General features: G+C 49.5%; 6 protein-coding genes across 6 annotated transcripts; 2 read left to right on the forward strand and 4 right to left on the reverse strand.

The window, feature by feature from the left end:
* Positions 1 to 27: 27 nt before the first annotated feature.
* Positions 28 to 2,118, reverse strand: BC939DRAFT_440818 (uncharacterized protein). The gene is made up of 4 exons (XM_051554132.1): positions 1,879 to 2,118; positions 1,426 to 1,610; positions 563 to 1,309; positions 28 to 418 (listed from the first exon to the last, which is right to left on the reverse strand). The coding sequence occupies exons 1-4, from the start codon at positions 1,960 to 1,962 to the stop codon at positions 73 to 75; spliced, it is 1,362 nt and encodes a 453-aa protein (XP_051415920.1). The 5' UTR covers positions 1,963 to 2,118; the 3' UTR covers positions 28 to 72.
* A 585-nt stretch (positions 2,119 to 2,703) lies between these two features.
* Positions 2,704 to 4,714, forward strand: BC939DRAFT_379822 (uncharacterized protein; the record flags this gene model as incomplete). The annotated part of the gene is made up of 5 exons (XM_051551732.1): positions 2,704 to 3,157; positions 3,307 to 3,474; positions 3,579 to 3,648; positions 3,780 to 4,165; positions 4,299 to 4,714. Coding segments are annotated over 5 exons (1,494 nt in total), but the record flags the coding sequence as incomplete, so codon positions are not given.
* Positions 4,715 to 4,769: 55 nt separating this feature from the next.
* Positions 4,770 to 7,184, reverse strand: BC939DRAFT_440822 (kinase-like domain-containing protein). The gene is made up of 2 exons (XM_051554133.1): positions 5,988 to 7,184; positions 4,770 to 5,504 (listed from the first exon to the last, which is right to left on the reverse strand). The coding sequence occupies exons 1-2, from the start codon at positions 6,825 to 6,827 to the stop codon at positions 4,884 to 4,886; spliced, it is 1,461 nt and encodes a 486-aa protein (XP_051415922.1). The 5' UTR covers positions 6,828 to 7,184; the 3' UTR covers positions 4,770 to 4,883.
* A 1,161-nt stretch (positions 7,185 to 8,345) lies between these two features.
* On the reverse strand, positions 8,346 to 10,190 carry BC939DRAFT_323396 (carbon-nitrogen hydrolase). Its single transcript, XM_051551538.1, has 2 exons — positions 9,501 to 10,190; positions 8,346 to 9,395 (listed from the first exon to the last, which is right to left on the reverse strand). Exons 1-2 carry the CDS (start codon positions 10,059 to 10,061, stop codon positions 8,640 to 8,642), a joined length of 1,317 nt encoding a protein of 438 aa, XP_051415923.1. The 5' UTR covers positions 10,062 to 10,190; the 3' UTR covers positions 8,346 to 8,639.
* Positions 10,191 to 13,424: 3,234 nt separating this feature from the next.
* BC939DRAFT_525991 (uncharacterized protein) lies at positions 13,425 to 14,251 on the forward strand. Its single transcript, XM_051561345.1, has 3 exons — positions 13,425 to 13,840; positions 13,966 to 14,029; positions 14,148 to 14,251. Exons 1-3 carry the CDS (start codon positions 13,478 to 13,480, stop codon positions 14,174 to 14,176), a joined length of 456 nt encoding a protein of 151 aa, XP_051415924.1. The 5' UTR covers positions 13,425 to 13,477; the 3' UTR covers positions 14,177 to 14,251.
* A 1,139-nt stretch (positions 14,252 to 15,390) lies between these two features.
* BC939DRAFT_323444 (uncharacterized protein) lies at positions 15,391 to 16,709 on the reverse strand. The gene is made up of 2 exons (XM_051551539.1): positions 15,846 to 16,709; positions 15,391 to 15,743 (listed from the first exon to the last, which is right to left on the reverse strand). Exons 1-2 carry the CDS (start codon positions 16,583 to 16,585, stop codon positions 15,503 to 15,505), a joined length of 981 nt encoding a protein of 326 aa, XP_051415925.1. The 5' UTR covers positions 16,586 to 16,709; the 3' UTR covers positions 15,391 to 15,502.
* Positions 16,710 to 21,741: the final 5,032 nt, after the last annotated feature.

Below are 21,741 nucleotides of genomic sequence, written 5' to 3' on the forward strand. Positions count from 1 at the left end.
AAAAAAAGAAAAAAAAAAAAAAAAAAGAGCTGGTCGGTGCCACATTGAACAGAATTTCTATATATTAGCGGGCTATGCATGTGGCAGGAGCCGTTGCATCTCATCGTTCGTCTCTTCAGACACCGTTCCCGCCAATGATCGATCCTCGCCTTCTTGCGAGACAAGTGCCGAGGTCGCAGGACGGATCGCGACATCTTCCTGACGCTCTGTTTCGTTTCGATGCTCACTCAGTGTGACGCCGTTGACGCCAAAGAACCCGGCCAGGACAAGGGCGGCTCCGATCCAGTAGGCGGGTCCGAGGACGCGTCCATAACCTAGTACATCCCCGATCAACGCTAAGGGGATCGTCAGAGAGAGACCAAGAGTAACGACAAGAGGAGATGTCATCAACATGCTGAGGAGCCAGAGATAGTCGGAACTAAAAAAAAAAAAAAAAAAAATGAAAAAAAACGCGTGTATGCAAACGTGGGATTAAGATTTTGTGAGAACAGACAGAATATATATGAGAGGAGGGGTGGAAAAACGGAGGATTGGCTCTTCTTCTTTTTCTTCTTCTTCTTACACAAATGTGCCAACCAGGGCATTCACACCAATCATCCAGACGATCTTGCTGTCCTTGGGCAACTCAAACGGTTCGATGCCCGTCCAGTGAAGGACCCCGAACATGGGCCAAAGCAGGAACAGGTTGAACAGTCCCACGAATCCAAAGAACAGCGACATGTTGACGCGACTCTCGTTCTGGATCCGGATCTTTAACAGAACGGTGTAGCAGCCATAGAGGATCGCGGACATCAACGCGAGGAGATCGCCAAACAATGGAGCGCTGGGTTGCGTGGGGTCGATGATGACCATGTTTCCAATATCGGTGCTGCGGTCGTCCGTCAAGTTCTCTCCTCGGTCGGATTCACTCACGAGTGCCACACCCACGACACTGGCACAGACGGCGATTAATTTGAGGGTGCTGAAGGTCTCGGTCTTGAGCATGGCTCCGATCGCGAGGGTGAAGAATCCAGACATGGAGGCGAGGATCGTTGAGCTCGCTACGGTGGTATAGGCCAATGAGGCGTTCGTCGCCCAGTTGGCTGCGAACCAAAGGATGCAGAACGCAAAACTGACCTCGGCGATCTCCCTGTGCGTCAGGGGTGTCAGTGGTGGTGATGCTGCTGTAGTCTCCTCTGGGGTGTGTAGATCTGATCCATGCTCCAATGCACTTTCTACGGATACGCTTCTGCTGGAGGTTGGTGAGGTATCTAATGGTGAATCGTGGGACACACCGCTCGACTCTCCCTGAGTCATACTCCCATATGATCTTTTTTTTTTTTTTTAAAAAGCAAGCGGCCTAAGGTCAGCGTTTAGGGCATAAAAAAAAAGGAGTGCATGCCAACACGAGCATCAGCAACCGACCTCCATCGGCCAAAGTGTTACCTGAAAGTGGGAATGTCCTGCGAAATAAGATCTGATGACGACTTCTTGGTCCCTGACCTTCTTTTCCTGCTATAAGCTGCATACCAATGTCGAAGGAGAGGCCCGACGAGATAGAGCGAGAAGGATGCAGTGTTGATATAGGTGATAAAGAACGGCTTGTTGTAGTTCTGGCCCGCGAAAATGTTCTGAGAAAGAGCCGTCCGTGCGACCGATGGCGTAATATAAAGTTAGCCAATGGTGATACGCGCTGAAGAAGGAGGAGAGGAAGGGGGGGGAGGGTCAAGCAGAAACACTTATAGCTTATCGATCTCTGCCAATCCACCCTTCACAGAAGAACAGAGTGAAGGTGGAGGAAACGAGTTGTTCTTCGCTGTTGCTTCAAGATCGACCGAGAATATCGTTCCCTCGCTTTTTTTTTTTTTTGAGTGATGTGATCTCCGACTCCGAACTTACATTCATCAAGAAGCTGGACGAGACCCAGATGCAGACGACAGAGAGTAGCGCCAGGATCCCGACGGCGTAACGCGGTATCCCCATGGTGTCCGGAGTCCCAATTGATGAAAAGCCGGGATGGGTGTTTGATACAAAAAAAAAGTGGTGGTTGTGAGAAGAAGAGTGGCAATAGTCTGTATGTATTTCATTTCAACCGGATCGGGTGTCACGTGGAATACTCAGTTCTTTGCCACCAAAAATAGACTCAAAGAATCCTTCCCTCTCCCCTTGCCCCCGCCCATCCCCTTGCAGAAAGGCGAGTGCTCTACTCTTTTTTTGTTGCTTTGTTGTGTTGTGAATGTTGATGGGTGCTGGCGCCGTGTGCAATGGAGTCTTGCATGTGGCTGATAGTATATATCCAGAGCCGATGGGTGTTCCTGGGAACAAATTTTCTGGAGAGTTGGTGTGACTCCAATTGGTCCAAAGGCCGCCGTGTCCTCCTGAACTCCGTCCAGCGTTGGTGCCCTTTTTCGGTCTTTGGAGGGTATTTTCCCACCATCGCTTGTGCGGGGATGAAGTGCATGACGCTGAACTGAAAGCTCAGTTTCAATATGTCTCTGCAATAAAGACTACCGAAAAAAGTAAACAAAAAAAACATAAAACAGGGGGCCCTTTCCCATTCCCTTCTTTCTTCTTCTTCTTCTTCTCCATCCCCATCTCCTCTCATCCGCCATGACCCTCGCTCTCCCGACCATCATCTCTGCCACGACCGCGGACCTCGCCTCGACTTCCCAGCAGTTCGACGCCGTCATCGCCGTCTATCCCACGGTTTCCCAGGACCTCCTCTCGGCCTTCAGCTCCCTCAATGCTCACACGGCCGTCGACAAGGACTTTGGCACAACTTTGGCCGTCGTCCCCGATCAGAACGTCGCCGGTGGCCGTCTAATCCTCGCTCCTACGGGGTCGATCAACGGCGACTCGGACGATGTCCGCAAGTTTCAGGAGGCGACCAAGGCGGCCATGAAGCGTGCCCAGGCCGCTGGCGCGGTTGCTCCAGTCTTTTACTTCCCCAGCGAGATCGAGACTGATAACGAAGACTATGCACGTTACATTGAGGTCTCGATCCTTGGAGCTTTGGCTGCATGCTTTGATCCAATTGATGTCCGTGAGCATTATGAGAAGATTGGCAAGGACCGATATATGGTGCAGAGGATCGGTGTTGTCACCAAGGGTGCTGAGCTTACCCCTGAGCGTATCGCCTTTGTCAACGCTGTCGAGATTGGACGTCGCGTCGCTAAAGGTAAATAGAAAAAATGCAGCCTGCAGTTTTCCACCCTTCCCCTTCCTGTCTATGAACTATTTAGAGGAAGCCCTCGGTTTGTTTCTGTACGTCTCGGTGAGATATTAACGGTGCCTGTTATCGCCCCCCTTGCTGCGGAACTGAACTAGATTTGGGAAGCCCCAACTGTGAGCGCATGGCTCCTATCCGGTTCGCAGAATACGTGGAGAACTACTTCAATTCCAAGTCTGAGATCAAGTTGACGGTTGTCAAGGACATTGATGTCATCGAGAAGGAATATCCTTTGCTCCACGCTGTCGCCCGCTGCTCTTTATCTGGTATGGAACCCTCTGTACATGCTCTTTTCACTGCCGGCATACTGCTATACCGGATTTTTTTTTTTTTTTTTTGCTAACCCCAACACTTTCATATATACGTTTAGTCCCTAGACACTTCCCTCGCGTCGTCAAGCTGGAGTACAAATCTGATGAGCCTTCCAAGGTCAAGGAAAAGTATGTCTCTTTTTATTGCTTGGATAGATCAACTTTCTTCTTTCCTTCAGCGCAAATCACGTTGCTCAAGATTGTCTGTACTCACACATGCACCTCCCCGTACTATTAATTCCTATCCTATCCTATCTTAGCCTGTACTTTGTTGGAAAGGGCGTGACCTACGACACTGGTGGAGCCGATGTCAAGTGCGGAGGTGCGATGAGGGGTATGTCGCGTGACAAATGCGGCGCTGCAACCGTTGCAGGATTCATGGCGACCTTGGCAGAGTTGAAGCCGAAGCATGTCAACGTTACGGCCATGCTCGGTTTGGTCCGCAACTCGATCGGATCGAACGCCTATGTCAGCGACGAGGTCCTCTACTCGCGTGCGGGCAAGCGTGTCCTCGTCGGCAACACCGACGCCGAGGGCCGTATGGTTATGACTGATCCCCTTTGCGAATGCAAGGAGCGCATCCTGGCCGATCGCAAGGCCGGCACCCACATCCCCTCGCGACTCTTCACCGTCGCCACTTTAACTGGTACGCGAACAATAACGAGGATATCGTGATGCAAAGTTTTTTTTTTTTTTTTTTTTTTTTAATAAGGTCAAAGGCAGCATCTGATCCTTATCATCTCATTTTCTCCACGAAAAAAAAATAATATGATATATAGGCCATGCCATTCGCGCATATGGCCCCTATGGCATCTGCCTCGACAACGGCCCAGCGCGCAAGGCTGGTATCAGCCCGCGCATCGATGCTGCCGGCCACATCATGGGAGATCCCTTCGAGATGTCGACCCTGCGCCGTGAGGACTATGCAGTGATCGCCCCTGGATCCGTAGCCGAAGATGTTGTTCAGGCTAACGATAAGGCCTCGAGCGCAAGTGCTCGTGGACATCAGTACCCCATGGCCTTTATGGCCATCGCCTCGGGCGTGAGCGACTTTGGTCTGGATAAGAAGAAGCAGGATCAGATTGCCTACACTCACGTTGATGTCGCTGGTAACGCAGAGGAGCTCTCAGGAGTGGGCTTCAGCTTGCCTGAGGTCACTGGCAACCCTGTCCCTGCCTTTGCCGCCGCCTTCTTGTTGTAGACGCTACATGGCAGCCCATTTGTATATATATACGTATGATTCCCAGAAATAAAGCCTTTTTTTATTTGCGGCAGAACATGAAGAGGAGCGTACGGGTTGCAAAGATGCATTTTATTTATATTTTGTGAGAGAGAGAGAGAGAGAGAGAGAGAGAAAAGCGCCTTTATATGCTGGATCCAAAGTGGCGATGGGGGTTCTGGTTCTCGCCATGGGCGCAAGACTCGATACTCTTGAACCACTCGTCCTCCATGATCTCTTCTATCGTGATCCTCGTCTCGGGATTGGGGTCCAGGATTCTCTTCATCAGCTTACGACAGCCCGGTGGTAATTTCTCAAACGGCTCATAGTTATTGACCGCACGCATCTCCAAAAAGTGTTGATAATTTGGATCTTGAGAGGTAGCCGCACGGAATGGGATTCCTTGGTAAACCATGCAGTAGTAGACGATGCCACAGGCCCAGATGTCGACCCGCCGAGCATCGTACTCCTTGGTCTTGAATTCCTCCGGTGCGATGTAGGGTTCCGATCCACAGAGACCCTTCGAGAGATGCGGTGTCTTTTCCCAGCACATGCGGAACACGTCCGAGACGCCAAAGTCCGTGATCTTGAGTCGGCCCTTGCCGTCCAGAAGCAGGTTCTCGGGCTTGATATCCCGGTGGGCGACACCCATAGAGTGAAGATAGGCAACTCCGTTCAGGAGCTGTTTGAAACAGCAATCGATTTCGACTCTTGACATGTATCCTTGTTTGATAGCGTTGTACAAATCACCACCACGGCAGTATTCCTAAAAACACACACATGGAGAAAAAAAAAACGCCATTATGGCAAAGCGGGTTGTTAGTCTAGGTTCAAGACATGCACAAGACCTCTTTTGCATGTTTGTTTGGGGGTAATAGATCCATCCCGCAATGGCATGTATAACAATGCTGCAGATTATGCACCTGACATCTCCAAACCCCACACTTCTGAGATGGCAAAAAAAAAAAAAAAAAAAAGGCTTTGCACAACCGATGGTAATACAACAACACCCAGGAACATGCTGCACCAAAAATAATAAGCATCTTGTTTGGCTAATTTTTTATCCCCAATGATCCAATGAGCCAATAATGCATCTCTTTGGAGGATATGGCAAGGATAGTAGATAATGCAAAATCGCCACGAGTTCTTATTTTTGTCTTCACACATACAGACCCTCTTCCTTCATCCCCCTCCTTTACTCCCCTCGCCCTCACCCCCACGTGGAATGTTATCCGTAAATAAAACTTACCATGACTTCACACCAGTGATGCTGTTCGTCCTGAACCAGATCGACGGTCTCGACAATGTTCTCATGATGTAATGTTGAGGAGATACAGAATTCGCTCGTCAGTTTCTTGACGTACTCCTTCTCGGTCTCGTTCTTTCTGCGCTTTCGGAATTCCTTGACCGCAAACAGTTTCTCGGACTCCTCGTCATGGGATAACTTGTGGGCCAGTCGCACCACGGCCGTCGCACCCTGACCAATGTTGCCCTTATCACATAGGCCGTATTTCTTCAGGAGAGTGCACTCGACCTTTTTTGCTTCACCAGCGCCGTTGGCATGATTGCTCCCACCTTGAGCTAGACCACGGTCGCTTCCAAAGGGTGATGTTCCCTTGCCGAGACCATGGACAAAGCTAAAGATGTTTCTCTTTTCCAACGGACTGGTATTCGACAGCAGATAAGGGTCGACCTCTTCCTCGATCGGGTTACTGCCACGATCTCCGGGCGAAGTAGGTGGACTGCTAGAACTGGATTTGTGTTCGTGGTGAAAGATCTTGTGGATCAGCGAATGAGCCTTCTTCTGCTGCGGGACAGCCAAGGGTGCGGATTCCGAGGACTTGTTGGATTTGATGGTTCCATTGAGGGCCTTTCTGAGGACCGGGTGGGAGTCTGCGCTTCCGTAGTGGTCGCTGTTGGAGGAACTGGATGAGGATTCGATTGTGGGGACCTGTCGGAGAGTATTCCAGTGATCGTCGTTGTGGAGAAACGGCGATTGAGCGCCTGAGGCGAGGGATGATTTCTCAGCACGTCTTCGGACGTTGACCTCCATGGCGGGGGCCCAGTAGTCGGTTGAAAAGGTAACCATGGCTATGTGTGTATGTATATGTGTATTTTGATCGAGGGAAGAGGACTATGATACAGGGTGAAGGAGAGGATATGTACAGAGGCAGATGATCGAAAGGAAGATCGTGTGTTGTTACAAGAGAAGGAAAAAAACGAGGGTGATGATACAAGGAAGGTTGTCTAAGAAGGGTGAGGAAAGGGCGGGCGGTGTCTAGGCGGTGTTTATATAGCAAGGGTGGGTGGGCGGGTAGGGGGAGAAGGAGGGGCGTATGGTTATGAGGGAAGATCCAGCATACTATGGCTGGGGAGTGTTGTAGGGAAGGAAGGTGTAGCGGGGCGGAGAGATAAGAAGGGAAGAAAGGAAGAAGGAAAGAAAGGTGGATGTTTAATGCGGAGAAGATGAGACGACGAAATGTTTAAATAGCGATCGATAGATAGCGTTGATATGTCATCACGCAAATGGACAATGCGGCCCAGAGCACACACAGCCAATGACAAATGGCTCGATCATATCACCGCTGCTTGCACATTTCTGCGCCGGACGGGCCGCATGTGTGTAGACTATGTGTGTATGTGTGTATGTGTGTAGACTATGTGTATGTGTGTAGCCCGGGCCTGTCTCACTCCTTCCCCCCTCGTTCCTCTTGATGACAATCAGAACGCAATAATAAAACAAACAAAGAGCAACCACCGTCTTCCCCCCTTTGTTTGTCCTGAAGGAGCATTCGTGAGGCATTTTCTTTCTTTCTCTCGCTTTCTTTTTTTTCTTTTGTACGGTCCAGCGCACATGTCCCGTCCCCCGCGATGCATGCGTGATATTCTTCATACATAGACTTCTACTGTACATGTACGTCCCAGACCTACGCTCAAAGTGGCATCGCGCATCTTCTCGTTCCAGCTCTTCCGCATCTCATCGTCATAGACTATATAAACAAATGAAAAAAAAAAAAAAAAAAAAAAAACACATATACACTTTCCAAGATGTCATCTTTATTCTGTCCCGTTCAAAAGACGGCAGACAGCAGAGATCGCAATAGGAGTAAATCATCTCAGGCACACACACAGACACACGCAAAAAAGGACTCCCCCCCCTGCCTGGCGGTATCAATTGAACAGGGCCGTTCCCAGCAGGATCACTCCGATCCCCTGCACTTGACTCGCTGTGCACGTGCAATAGTGCACGCGACTGCACAAATGCCCTCAAAGGTTTCGACTCAACATCCCTAGAATCGTAATTCCCGCACATGCCCCGCAAACGACTCGGACTGAGTGTGCCTTTAGACTATATTTATTGTCTTTCCTTACACACTGCTCTCCCGTGCCCCTGTTTTACCGTCCTCATGGGCAGATTGCACTGGCAAGCTCGAATCGGACTCTGCGCCGGGCCTGCGACTTGAGCCACGATGTCTCATCAAACGTCCTTCCACGGTCTCAAACCCCTTGTCCACAAATCTCTTAGGCACAACCACCAACACCAACGCCACGATTGCGAACGCACAGCAGATATACGACCACAGGTTTCCAACAGCTGTGTAGATCGTCGAGACATGGTCTCGAAGTGGAATATCGGCACTAAACGTCCCTGAGCCCAGATTGTACTTGTATCCAAAGATCTGATGGTAGGGGTCCCAGACCGTCGACGGGGCCCAGGACCCGCATCGGAAAATGGTTAGACCTTGCTCAACAGCTCTGTACGACTGAATGCTTGCTTCCAGACGACCGATTGATCCTTGGAAAGTTTAGGATTTGTAAAAAAAACCAACAACAAATAGCATATCAGAAGGGCCGTTTTTTTTTTTAGCTTTTTTACGCGTGCTTACTAGCAGAAACACATTCAAGACTTACCCCATGTCCAGCTTGGTTGGAGCAGGATATTGACCTTCTGCTTCCCGGCCTGTGCGATAAAATTCTGGAAATCCATGTCGAAACAAATGGCTCCCCCGAGCCGTCCAAAGTTCTCCGTGTCCACAACCGGCAACTTGTTGGGTCCCGGAACAACGGTGGTCTCGACCATGGCCACTGGATGCGCCTTCTGGTATTCAAACGCGACCTGTCCCTTAGGATCGAACACCGTGAACATGTTCTTGCTGTCGATCATATACGAGTCCAGATACTGACCGTAGGTGATTCCCAGGTATATTCCATACGTCGTCGAGATGTTCTTGGCCGTCGCCCAAAATTCGTCCACCATTGCCTGGTTATTCATCGTCACTGCACCCTCGCTCCAGATCACAATCTTGGATCCATCCTTGGCCAGCTCATGTGTCTGGGCCAAGTAGCTAGACATGTTGTTGTAATCCGAGGAACCGATCACACATCCTGCCTTCACCGTCGGTTGTATCGTGTCCACCAACGGTTTCATGTAAAACGTGCCCGTTGCGTTCCAGAACCGCATTGACCCATAGAAGAACACAAACATTATAACAATCAAGTAGGTCGGCGTTGGAGCAAAGGCCAAGCGACGTACAAGAACCATGCGACGACGCGTCTGGGTCCCGAGTTGGTTCCATGCCTTAAGCTCCTGCTCTCTGCCAGCCTCGAAGCGGACATACCGGATCCAAGAGCGATAGATGATGACCGCGGTCCATACCTTGCGTTTTACGAAATAAATAAATAAAAAGACGTGCCGTTCAAGTTAGTCTAAGAGCTCTATAACACTGCGATCAGTCGAACACGTCTATAGCATAAGACTCACCACCAAGAACTCAATGCCTCCGATGCCTGTGACGGAGGACCACTGCACGATGGGCTCCAGCTGGAACTGAGTATAAGCGATGGACCCGTAGGATCCAATAGGACTGACCGCGTACACAATCGTGAATAGGGCCACCCAGACTGAGGGCGCGACGAGTGTTGCGAGCAGTGCCCAGGCCCCGTTCTGGAATCTGTCCTGGGGGAGAAATCGACGTTGCCAGGCCAATTGGATCCAAAAAGGAATCATCCCGGCCAGGGCAACACCCATCCCGATGAGGAAGGGAGCAGCCATCAGAGAGTTATCCCAGACATCCGACTGCAGCATGCCAGCGTAGGCGATGCCTGTTCCAACGGTGATGCAGGCGAACAGATATAGGTTTGGGAAGATGGCAGCCCAGGACCAAGGACCTAGCCTATCAAGGTAGCCAAGTGACATGGCAATGGCGAGGTAGGGGGCGGGAGGTACATTGAGGAGTCCAGGACCAAAGACTGTGCAGACAAGGACGAGAAGAGGGATTAGGACCGCGGTGACGGAGGGGACAGAAACGGCCCCGCCCAACATTTTTTCGAGTGAGACAGGGAGGAGGCGGACTGAAAGAGATGGTTTAAGGATGAGAAGAGCGGTTGTCAAGAAGGATGAATGAGTGGATCGTTTTTTTTTTATTCCTCATTCCTGTGATCGAGATGACCTTATTTTTGTGCTTTTTTCTCGTACGCCGAGACGAAGAGCACAACGTATGGGGCGAAGAGCAAACCCTGTGGGCGCACGAGCCTAAATGTTTGATTAGCAGTATGCGAATGAGTGCGCTGTCTCCAATACGCTAATGCGCATGATCGGAATATAGCAGTGGAACCAGGATGATACATAAGCAGAGTTTGTTCCTCATGAAATGAGATGAACTCTTGCTCTTGCCAAGAAGATCCATTTGGGCTTTCTGGGTGCACAATACTTTGCCACAGCAATGGTCGTCGTTCCATGAAATTGGATATTGCCGGATAAAATCTGTGTCACCACAGCGTTTCGTTGTTTGTGCGACCAAGGTTGTGTGTGCAAAAGAAGTCTCATCGTGGCAGCCGACACGGATATGCGTCGGCGTGCATGTGAAGAGGAGCCAGGTCCCAATAAATAGGCCACCCAGCCCAAATTTGGTGAGGATCGTTGTTGATCCATGTATGGGAGCGCGCCCTCTTTGGTCCCAGAGCAACGGTAGCACACATAAATGGTAGCGATCCCTGGCAAGGGCCCAATGGAGTAAACGGGGTCTAGATCTGTTCAGCCTTCGCTCGGAGCTTGTTTTTATTCGACAGGATCAAACAGGAACAAAGAACAGACGTCGCTACCTGAAGATCTCTACAACCCACGAGATTATTTGGGCGCAGCAGCCCCCCTTTTATACCAATTCGCTGGGTGAGCATCCATCCAGTGCAGCGTGCAATATTTCCTCGTGTATGACCTAGTCCTATTGCTCGTGGAGTATGACCTAAAGGGATATCTTCTTGCTGCTCTTACCTTCGAATCCTGCTCGCTAGTTTGCACACAATAAAGCACACACGAAGACTTCGCCAGAATCATGGGCTCGCAATGTCAGTAAAAACCAGACCTTCGTGCATTTTTTGCCTTGGGCCTTACTCTTTTCTTAGAGCCCTTGTTCTGTCTGTCGTCTTCCTTGCCCAATTGCAATTAACAACATTAATGCGGGCCTGTAATGTTCTCACATTTCCACTGCTTCTGCTCCATATTCTTTGCGACAGTAGCTCTGCGCTCGCCCCACTTTTTAATGCTCTCTTTCTTTTTTAAGCAACCTATTATCGTTCTTGGCTTGTTTTCCTCTATGTGCCAACTGCAATACCTTCGACCCCTCATGCCCTTCTCCTTTAACGCAGTCATCTTCTCAGAGTCTGAAGCCCGCAGGACAGCCAGCTTGTCCTCGTGTGTTTCTAACCAACAATGCTTCGATACTCGGAAATGGCACATCATCAGAATCTCAATACAAAATCGAATAAGAGCAAGTGCGCGTCATACTATCGTCTTGAGCTGACCCTGCGCGTCTGCAGGCCTCCCCCTTTGTCTTCTGCAGTCCGTCGAATTCAACCGAGCCACTCTACAGCTGTTAATGGAAGAAGCGGATACCCAACCACTCACTGTTCTGGGTGATCCAGTATTACCCTTGACTACAAGTCCTTCTGATCCGTCTATGATGTACTTCTCCTTGGGCCGGTTTCCATAGTATTTGTTCTTATCCCCCTCTTTTTCCTTTTCTCCTCCGTTTCAACCTTACGTCCTAGATTGATATTGAGCTGCCTGTAGCCATTGTTACGTCCGCTGCACGACAGTTTCTTCGCATTCTGGTCAGAAGCTCCTTCAGTTTGATGCGCGGTCCCTCAAAACTGTGTGTTGACCATTTTACTACTGTTAATGCCCTCACAAATCGTCCTCGATAACATTATCGTCACCGGTGCCTTTGATCTGGAAGTCGCTGTTTGTTGTTGTCGTTATTGTCATCGCCACTGCCACTGACTTTGTCTTCATTCAGGTTCCTGTCCGCGATCATTTTCTGGTTGGATATCCGTGATTGGTTTTATCGTTCTCTATATCTGGAGAAGAGAGCACATGCTTTTTATTAGCCTTTGATTTCTCCATGACTTCCTACATTTTTTTTTTTTTTTTTTTGCTGTGCTGATATTTAGAGTTCTGTGCCATCCGAGGGTTAATTTTCGTCAGCTTACAACTAAAGTTATGGCACGATATGGCACCACATATCGTTGCTAGCCTTACCTGCTCTCCCTTGATTGAAAGCTTTCTATAGTGTTGAGTCAGATTCAGTCCTAAGAGCGAGTCGAATGAATTTTTTTTATCTGCCTTTATCCACTCCCTTGGCAGAGACCGCATAATATCCATAGTTTTAGTTAGTTACGCCTTAACATGAGGTACTTGTGCCTATGAACCCATGAAGTACTTGTGCCTATGAACCCATGAAGTCGAGTACTTAGCCCAGGCTGCGTTTCATACCTCGAGGCTCCCCACTTTGAAGGAGATCGCCATGGTTGGAATCATGTGAGGGGAACGAGTGAGCGATGAGTCAGTGGGCAAAGCTGGAGGTTGAGAATAGGGGTAAAAATAAATAAATAGGACGGTAGTGCCTACCATCACGCGTTGACCCTGCACCATGCAGCCTAGCAGGACGCGTCGCGTGCACGCGTTTCTTCAATCCAGGGCACCTTCTCAGTTATGAAAACAAGGAGCTAAAGGGTTGGTGCGCGCGCAGGATGAAAGATTACAAATGGGTAATACCTCATTCGCCTTATGTTCTTCGCTTGCTTTCGGCGGCGCACGCAATCCGCACCTGCATAAGCACGCACAGAACACAGAGCACAAACGATATGGGTGTCGTGTTTTTTTTGTTATGTGTTTATTATTCTTGGTCCCCTGCGTTTTTTTTTTTTTTTTGTTTTTTTGTCATGCCCCTCTCCATTCGCATGGTCGCCCTGATCTCCTTATGACCTTCGTAATATGCATATGCTTCCTCTCCCCCCACAACTTCTGCGTCATACAAAGACTTTGGTACCCAAATGTTCTTCTTACCCCACAACATTGTTGTCCCGAAGGGGGACAGCTTACATGCAGGATCGCTCAGAAAGCATGCAGCCGCGTCGTTTTCAACCGAAACGAAGGAGGAAAAAGTCGTTTGGCGGACTTGTTTGACACCCGTTTACAGTGACCAACTATGCACCCATCATGCATTCCCATGCATTCCTATGCACTTGTAAAGTCGCGAGCCGAGCGGATCCGTACCCCCGACTCTTCTTCCCCGATGAGAATCGACTTTTCTAGCAACATCCCTATCCTAAAGCCCAACACGTCGTTTTGGCTATAAAAGAGCGGCCTTTTTTTTCTAATTCCTCAGGTTAATACCATCCCACTTCTCATATCTCCCCAACCAACCTCCTCTCTTTCCACCTACTACACCCAACTCGACCATGAAGATCTTTGCTACCATCGCCGCCCTTGCCTGCTTGGCCGTCGCACGCTCGCAAACGCTGCCCCCGATCACGAACTGCGCGACAGGACCCACGGACCTGACGATCGACACCTTCACCCTGGCGCCTTACCCTCTGTGCATCAACCAGAACGTCTGCGCCACCGGTACCGGCCAGCTGAGCGTCCCATTGATCCAAGGTGCCAAGTTGGCGATCACGGGCAGATACGGTGGACGTGTGGTCTACACCGATAACCAGGACGTGTGCACGCTCTTGGCTTCCCAGGGATTCAGCTGCCCGATCCCGATCACCATGACCTCGATCACGGTTTGTGTGCTCGTCAAGCCCACTGCCCCTGCGAACGTAAGGGGGAAAAAAGGAGGAAGCAGTTGCTTTCGTCTTTGAGTTTCTTTATGTTGGCACGGCACACATGTAATAAGGGTTGTGATTCTGACGCGTTTTTTTTTATTTTTTATATGCAACACTAGGTCCCCGTCGCTCTCACTGTTCTTGTCACGAACGGAAACGGCAACGTGCTCTTCTGCCAGGCTGGTAAGTACACAACTGTTTGTGGCCTATTAAAAAAGAGGAGGGAAGGGAAAATATTTCAAAAGCAAGTCGAGTTATCCTAACTTCATCCCGTCTTTATCGTTCACTTTCTCCACTTTAGCCAACGGTGTCATCGCCAAGAACTGCTAAATGCTTCTCGGGCGAGAGAGGCTTCACCCCCTTTGGTCCGCTTCAGCGTCTGCCTCCTCTTTTTTTTTTTGTGGTTCTTCTTTAACAAAGCGTTCAAGGCTTTGTTGTGTAGGTAGCTAATATCTATTAGCCGTCCTTGAACCCCATAATTAATAAAAAAAAAACTCGCTCTTCTTTCCAGAAAAAAGAAAAAAAAAGAAAAGAAATGAAATGAGAGCTCGTTCTGACTGGCACCCATTCTGTTTAAATGTCACTACTTGGAAGCAAAAAAATGATAATAATAATAAAAATAAAAAAATAGAGCGCGACCGAAGATTCGTGTTTGATGCACTTTGAAAAAAATAAAGTAAATACCCTCCTGTGTTTTCCATTCATTCATCTGCTGATTGCGGCGTACACATTCTGTGCAATTAGAACGCCCTTCCTGCATAGAATTTATCTGAGCCCATTTCGACGATCAAAAAAAATATGGGGACAGATATATTAAAACGAAAACGATCAAGGGGACGCATGAGCATGAATACAACGAGCGCCTCCTCCTTCTCCTCCTCCACAGACGCAATTCAAGTATCTCCCTAGGGGGACATCACGTTAAAGTAGACGCGTATTTATTTATCTATTTATCTGTTTTTTTTCTCGTCCCAAGGGCAGGCGAAAAGGGAAGTGTCGCGTTGGGGAAATGAGATAAGCGGAAGATGAGGACTCTGACGCGTGCAAACCTTGACCGAGAACGCGTCAACTGACAGTACACAGATAATAAAAGCGTTCTATCGTCCTGACTGTCGCTTTTTTTTTCTTTTTTTTTTTTTTTTTTGCCTTCGGCGTATTTGTTCTACCTTGTTTTTTTTAACGTTCGGCGTATTTGTTCTACTTTGTTGTTTTTTTCCGATCTTCGGAGCATGACATGGATCAGAGTACATGGAGGAACGCTAGCATGGACTACATTCCTGTAAAGTGAATAATGTTTGCGCGGGCGTACAGTATGTACTGTACATCAAAGTTAGCTCCCCACCCCTCCACACGCACACACACAATTTTTTTTTTTTTTTTTTTACTTTCCTTGAAAACGTGCATTTTGTCTGTCAATTTGGAGTTGCATAGACGGTCTGTAATTGTATGTAACATAGGCCATTTTTTTTTTTATTCTTAGACGACAATTCATTGACGCCAAAAGAATGTATATATGTGTGTGTATGTTTGTGTAAACATCACAACCCGCTTGTTTCGCTTCAATCGTCCGGTTGTATATAGCATCATTGCTCATCTTTGTAATCGCCGTATTTAACTCATCTTTTTTTTTTTATTCTTTTTCTTTGCTTTCGGGTTTTACTCAGCAACGATGGTGCCCATCCGCTTGACATACTTGAGCATCAGCTCACCCATGTCGCGGATCACAAAGACACAGACAACCATGTTATAAAAGTCGCAAATCTTCTGCAGCCGATTAAGGATCTTCAGATGCGTCTGATGAGGGGGCAGGGATTCAAAGTGCTTGAACATCGCCTCCAGGAGATAACTCGACTTGAATAGTTGGATCAGTATCTCGGTATAGTGTGTCGTGTCCTCGCTATATATATTTTTTTTTTCATCATATAGGAAAAGAATGGGGATCAGATAACCACTTCAAAAAAAAAAAAAAAAAAAAAAAAAAGTCTTCTTTACAACTTACATTTTTTCATTGACGATGGTTTTCTGCACCGTCTTTGAAAAGTTCTTCCACTGGTTCTTGAGATCTGCAGTCGATCTCCTGGTATTCCCAGTCGTGGGTCCACCCTTGTCCGACATGGATGAAGACGTCAGGTTGGACGAGGTCATCAATCCTGTCGAGAACGTGCCCGAGGACAGCGTCCCGGTCGACAAGGCAACCGATGACATCGATCCAGATACGAGTGTCGCGGAAATGGGGTCGTCACTCTGGAGCCAGTCATACGGATTCGATCCGTTGTCGTCGTGCTCCCCATGCTTTTGCTGGTAGTGATGCGGAGGTCGATGTTGATGATAAGGCGAAGGCGCATGTCCCTGGCCTCCATAGCCCGGTCCGCTGAAGGACGTGCTGCTGTTCCTGCTGTGTGAAGCGCCAGCCTGGTCAGAGACCTTGCCAGGTCGCTGAATAAAGGATAATTTCTTACCCAACTTGTTCCAATGGTCAAGCGTTATGGCCTCAAACGCCTCTAATTCCTTCAGCACCAGATTCCTCTCGTTCTCGGCCTTCTCCAACCGTCTGTCCATGCCGACGAACAAGTTCAGTTCCCCGTTCTTCGACTGAGTCGCCATCCGATCTAGGAACTGCGATAGGGCGTTACATGTGTTGATCTTGGCTTCGATCGCTGGGAGACGGATCATAGCCTTTTGATACCAGATGTGTCTGGGGACATAAAGCTTCGGGCTGAGGAACCCACCCGTGGTCATAGTCTGTTCCAGCAGATGTATGAACCAGAAGCAACGGAGGAATGGGCTAGTGGGCGCCGGGCTAATCTCCGGATGAGGGAGAGGCTAGATCGAGGGGTTATTTTTTGATGTGAGAAAAATAAACCGTATGAGTTAATTGCTGACAAAAAAAAAAAAAAAAAAAAAAAAAAAAAGGATAAGGGACACTTACAGGTTTCATGCCCGCAAATGGATCATGAGCGATCACGTCCTGCAGTGTCCATTCCCGGGTATTGGTTGACGAATTGTTGTTATGCTTGGGCTGCTTCTTGTCTGACAGCTCTTTCCAAGAACCATCCGCCCCCGCTATCGCATTGCTCATCAATGCCATGTTTGCCCGATGCTCCGTCGGAGAAACTGGCGATAATGACGGAGATTCTCCACTCCGTCTGGGCAACGATCCAGAGTTTCGTTTTTTAGAGTCCGTTCCAAAAAGTGGCATAGAAATCGAGACCCTTGACCTTCCCGACGAAGACGATCCGGAAGACGATGATGTCAAAGATATCGATGATGCTGCGGCCTGATAGTGTGAGTGGGGTGATACCGACTGTGCTAGCTTTCGCTCCGGCTCTTGGTACTGCTGTTGCATCAACTGCTCATACTGCCGCTGCTGCTGTTGCTGCTGTTGTTGTTGCATTAGCTGCTCCCGCTCTAGCTCCCGCTCTTGCTCTTGCTCTTCCTGCTGCTGCTGCTGTTGCTGGAGCTCAATCACCGAAGAGTCTAGCATGATATGAATGGTTTGTCGGTCGTCATCGTTTGTGAAAAACGAGGATAGGGAGGTTCGAATAGGGAGCATGGGTGGTATGGACTCTTCTTCCTGCTCTGGTTGAGAGGGATTATACCATCCTAGTTGTCAATATATTCAAAGAGATTGTCAGAAACGATCGAGTACAGGAGAGGGGGAGTCTTGCTCAGCAATGATGGAGATATCGCATAGCACAAACAAGAGTATTCTGGCTTTACCTTTGATGAAAACGCGTTCACGAGGAGCGGCCTCCTGAGTGCGTTCCAGGTGCTCTAAAAAGATCTTTGAGGTCGCAAAGCTCTTGTTCAGAAGATTCGGCAGCCATTCTTGCACCAATTCATCTGGGCCTCCATCAGCCAACTCTTCCGCCTCCTCAGCAGTCAGCTCTGGGAATGTTTCCTCTTCAAGAAAAGCCTCAGAAGAGAAGGATAGTTCCTGGATATGAGATAGCTCGCCTGTCAGTGACTGCTCCTCCTCTGCCTCTGCCTCTGCCTCTGCCTCCTTCGTCTCTTCATTTGATCCCTGGTCATGCTCATCTTTATCTTCCTCTGTTTGTCCAGCACTTTGCTGTTGACCTTGCTCGTCTTTCACCTCTTCCTCGTCTTCATTCTCCTCTTGCGGACCTTTTTCCCGCTGAGGCTGTAGAGACTGGTCCCGACTCGGAATCAGGTCATGAATGTCCATCTGCTTGACTTGGCCTCCTGCCTGGACCACTCCTTTCATCCGACGAGTAGGACCCGATGGTGGCAATGGCGGTGATGCGGGCTTTGAGGGCAAATACGGCAGGGGCGCGCTCGGGGGCGGAGACAGAGGCCGTTCGCTGCTCATCAGGGATTGCATGATCATATGGCTGGCTGATAATGTGGGTGAGTTTGGACGTGGAGGACGTGATGGTGGAGAAGCAGCCCTGAGTCTGTTGGGCTTTAGTGGCTGGACTGGAGCCATGACTGATTCTGGTATTGGAGGCATGGTTGAGAAATCCGTCGTGAATGACGATGTCGGTGCTGGAACGAATTCTGCGATAGAGTCGAGCATGGATACGCCAGTCAACGGCATGGGTTCTGAGGTGAGGCCGTTTGGCCTTGGTGGCGGTGGCAATGGCAGAGGCGTGGTTGGGGCGCTCTGCAAAATGACGACCTTGGGCAATGCTTCCCGCTCTCTGCCCCTGGCATGTCCTGTCCGTCGCGGCTGGTACTGAAGGTGGCCAGAGGACTCTTCCTCAGGAGAGAGAAGACCACTCTCTGCGACGCGCAACGTACTTACTCCTGTGTGTGTCTTTGTGCGGTACCGCCCACGTCCGGCCCCACTCCCGCCGGCGCCCTCCTGTCCGTGTCCGTGTCCATGTCCATGTCCATGTCCCGGTACCTGCGCCTGTCCTTGTCCGTATCCAGGCTCATTCACAGCAGAAGTGGACTCTGACCTCTGCCGAAACGGTTTAAGTTCAGTAGGTGAAACGGGGGAGAGAGGCCCGTGTGAAACAACAGCGGACTGTTTGGTGGTCCGTCGCGGAGATGCGTCTCTTCGTGGAGGTATTGACACCTGCGGCGGCTGTTGCTGCTGTGTTTGCTGTGGCTGTTGTTGCTGCTGCTGGATTACCCCTGAGATGCTGGGGTTATTGTACGCGCTCTTCGTAGCTGTCAGCGGAGGTGAACGCGGCATTTGTGGACTCAGCCGAGGAGAGATTAGTCCGCGTGGAGGCGGTGGAGGTCGAGGCGATTGTGTGCGGGTCGACTGTCGCTGCTGTGGAGGACTCGGACTAGGGCTGAGCCGAGGTGGCTCTGGAGCAGGGGATTGGACCGTAGGTGACAGCGAAGGCCGAGTATCATCCGACTGTACGAGCAGAACATCCTCTGATGATTGCTTTTTCGATGCGTCTGTCCCAGGTCCGGCGCCCTCGGCTTCTTGTTGCGACGAGGGTGGGTTTGGCGGAGTTGCAATGGCGTGCATCCTGATCCGATACGAATCATGCTTGAAAACAAGAAAGAAAACCAGACATCGAGAGCAGCAAAGGTCAGGAATTTGTGAAGAGTAAACGTTATCGAAGACATAGTTGCAGTGTAGTACGGTACTTCGACCGCATACAGGCCTGCTATTGGAACGCGATTCGCCCCTTAGAAAGAAAACACAAAAAACGGCAGAAACACCTACAATGATCTTTAATCGCTCTCGCTCTTCAGGGACCGTGGTTGCATTTACGACCTTGGACAACAGCGCCACGGCTTTGCTATACGACTCAATTGCTCCCGAAATGTTGCCCTCGTTGTCCATCTGCACTGCCGACTGAGCCTCGAGGAGCGCCATGGTCAACAGCCCCTTTGTGCTCGACGAGGACCGCGGCCGACCACTTGCCCCTGTTCCTGTGGTGGGGTCATGTTTGGGGCGGTGGGCTGCTGGTCCTAGGGGAGGGCTTTGCACTGGACTGGGATTGGCTGCATGGTCTAGCGAATCGGTTGGTTGGTGAGATGACTGAGAGGAATCCATCGTGTCCCTGGAGGTCAGTTGCGACGAATGAGGAAAGCAGGTGAGGCGAGATGAGGTTGTTCGTTTCTCCCACCTCTCGCTCCTTTGTTTTCTTTTATTCGGAGGGGGATTCAGGGGAAGAGTGTAAGGGCTGAAGGGGGAGAGGAGCACGTAAATTGACCGAGCAAACAACCGAGAGAAAGAGGTGCGATGAAGAGTGAGAGAAGGAGGGAGGGAGAGAGGAGCACAAGGAAAAACAAATACAAAAAAAAAAAAAAAAAAAAAAAGGCCCTTCCGCAACACGTTCGTAAAAAGGGCGGGAAGGACCGACTAAGAGATTGAATCGACGGTGTTCTGCTCTGCTGAGATGCGGGATGCGGAGGGGGAGGGACAAAGGGGAAGAAATAAGAAATAGAAGCATGCAGCGGGAAAAGACGAGGGGGGACCACCGAGGATACGGGCGCACAAAGCATCAATGAGGAGCGCAATTGAGCTCTTGAATTGTTCGGTGACCAGCAGTCTAGAAACGCAGGGGGAAAAAAAAATGCAGTGCTCGAACCAACGGGCCGGCACCGCGCTCAAAGGGGGACAAACAAAACGACGGAATAGAAAGAACAGGGAGAGTAGGTGCACTCCATCTATTACATGTACGTACAGCGTCCTTTTTTCTAAAAAAACTCATGTTCTGTGCCCTGCTGAAAGGAACGCCGACTGCCCGGCTGCAGTTGTTTTGCTGTAGGCTTTCACCCCCTTTCGGCCATGCTCCCTTCCCATGTACATGAACATGGACAGATCAGACAAGGATGAATAAAGTGAGGATGAAGGACATGCCTAGTTGTTGAGCTTTATCCGCAAATGTCTATCCCTTCCGAGCATCGCCATCCCCCCATGACCAAGAGCATCTTTGTAAACCAGAAAAAGGTGAGACGAGATTCGCAACGGCCGCTGAGAGCAGCTCACTTCACGGAAGGATCTTTGTTTAGGGTGAATTCGTTGCTCATCCATCCATCCATGTGGCATACTGGATGCTGCTATAAGCATTGTACTACTCGCCATTCGTGATTCACTCTTGTACACGTACAGCTATAACATGTAGACGATGCATGCACTCTATTACTGGTCTCATCCTGTCTCTGTCCCGTCCTTTAGAACGAAAGAGAGATGGAGAGGAGCCCTAAAATAATTAGCATTGTAAGCAATCAGGGGACTGACAACAAAATGAGTCCAACAAGCATTGGCGCATAAGTGTATACTGTACTGCATGGATGCGTTTTTTTTTTCTCCCGAAAGGGACGGGCGGGGATGCTCTATCTTAACTCTTGAGCCGCTGAGCATCTAGCCCAGTTATCAAGCACATCTGTAAGCAGAGGAAGAGATGGCATCCGTCTCTGTTGCTGATACAAAGTAGGGTATGAGCGTTGTGCCAAATGCCGTAGCTTCCAACCCATCTTTGTACGACTTGTCCATGGCTGTCCTAGGAAGGTGGTATGTGATTCGTACGACATGGAATGACCGTTTCCGAAAATTACGTCCAGCAGGGAACATCCTGACGGGGCGAAAGGATATATAGCAGAATCTCGTCAGGATGACAAGGAAGAAAAAAAAGTCTACCACACATCCGACCCCAGGGAAGAAAAAGGCCTTCCCCCTCCTCTTCCTCCACATTCAGAAGAGACTTGTGCCTGTACATGAGTACGTTGTACGCAATCGATCGTTTCCTCCATCGTGTAACAGTGCAAACGTGGTATATGGGCTTGTACGAAGAGGATAACAAACACTGCCAAGGCCACTACAAATATGAAAGTCGATCGCAGCAAGACTTTATAGCATCGAGACAGGCCGCGTAGTGTATTTTATTTTTATTTTTATTTTTCTGACGAGGTATTCGTCAGCCAACAGACCGCTCGATTGACGATCGAAAACCAGAACACAG

Source organism: Gamsiella multidivaricata, assembly GCF_025024155.1.
Source record: "Gamsiella multidivaricata strain RSA 2152 chromosome Unknown BC939scaffold_9, whole genome shotgun sequence".
In the NCBI taxonomy this organism is placed as follows: Eukaryota; Fungi; Mortierellomycota; class Mortierellomycetes; order Mortierellales; family Mortierellaceae; genus Gamsiella; species Gamsiella multidivaricata.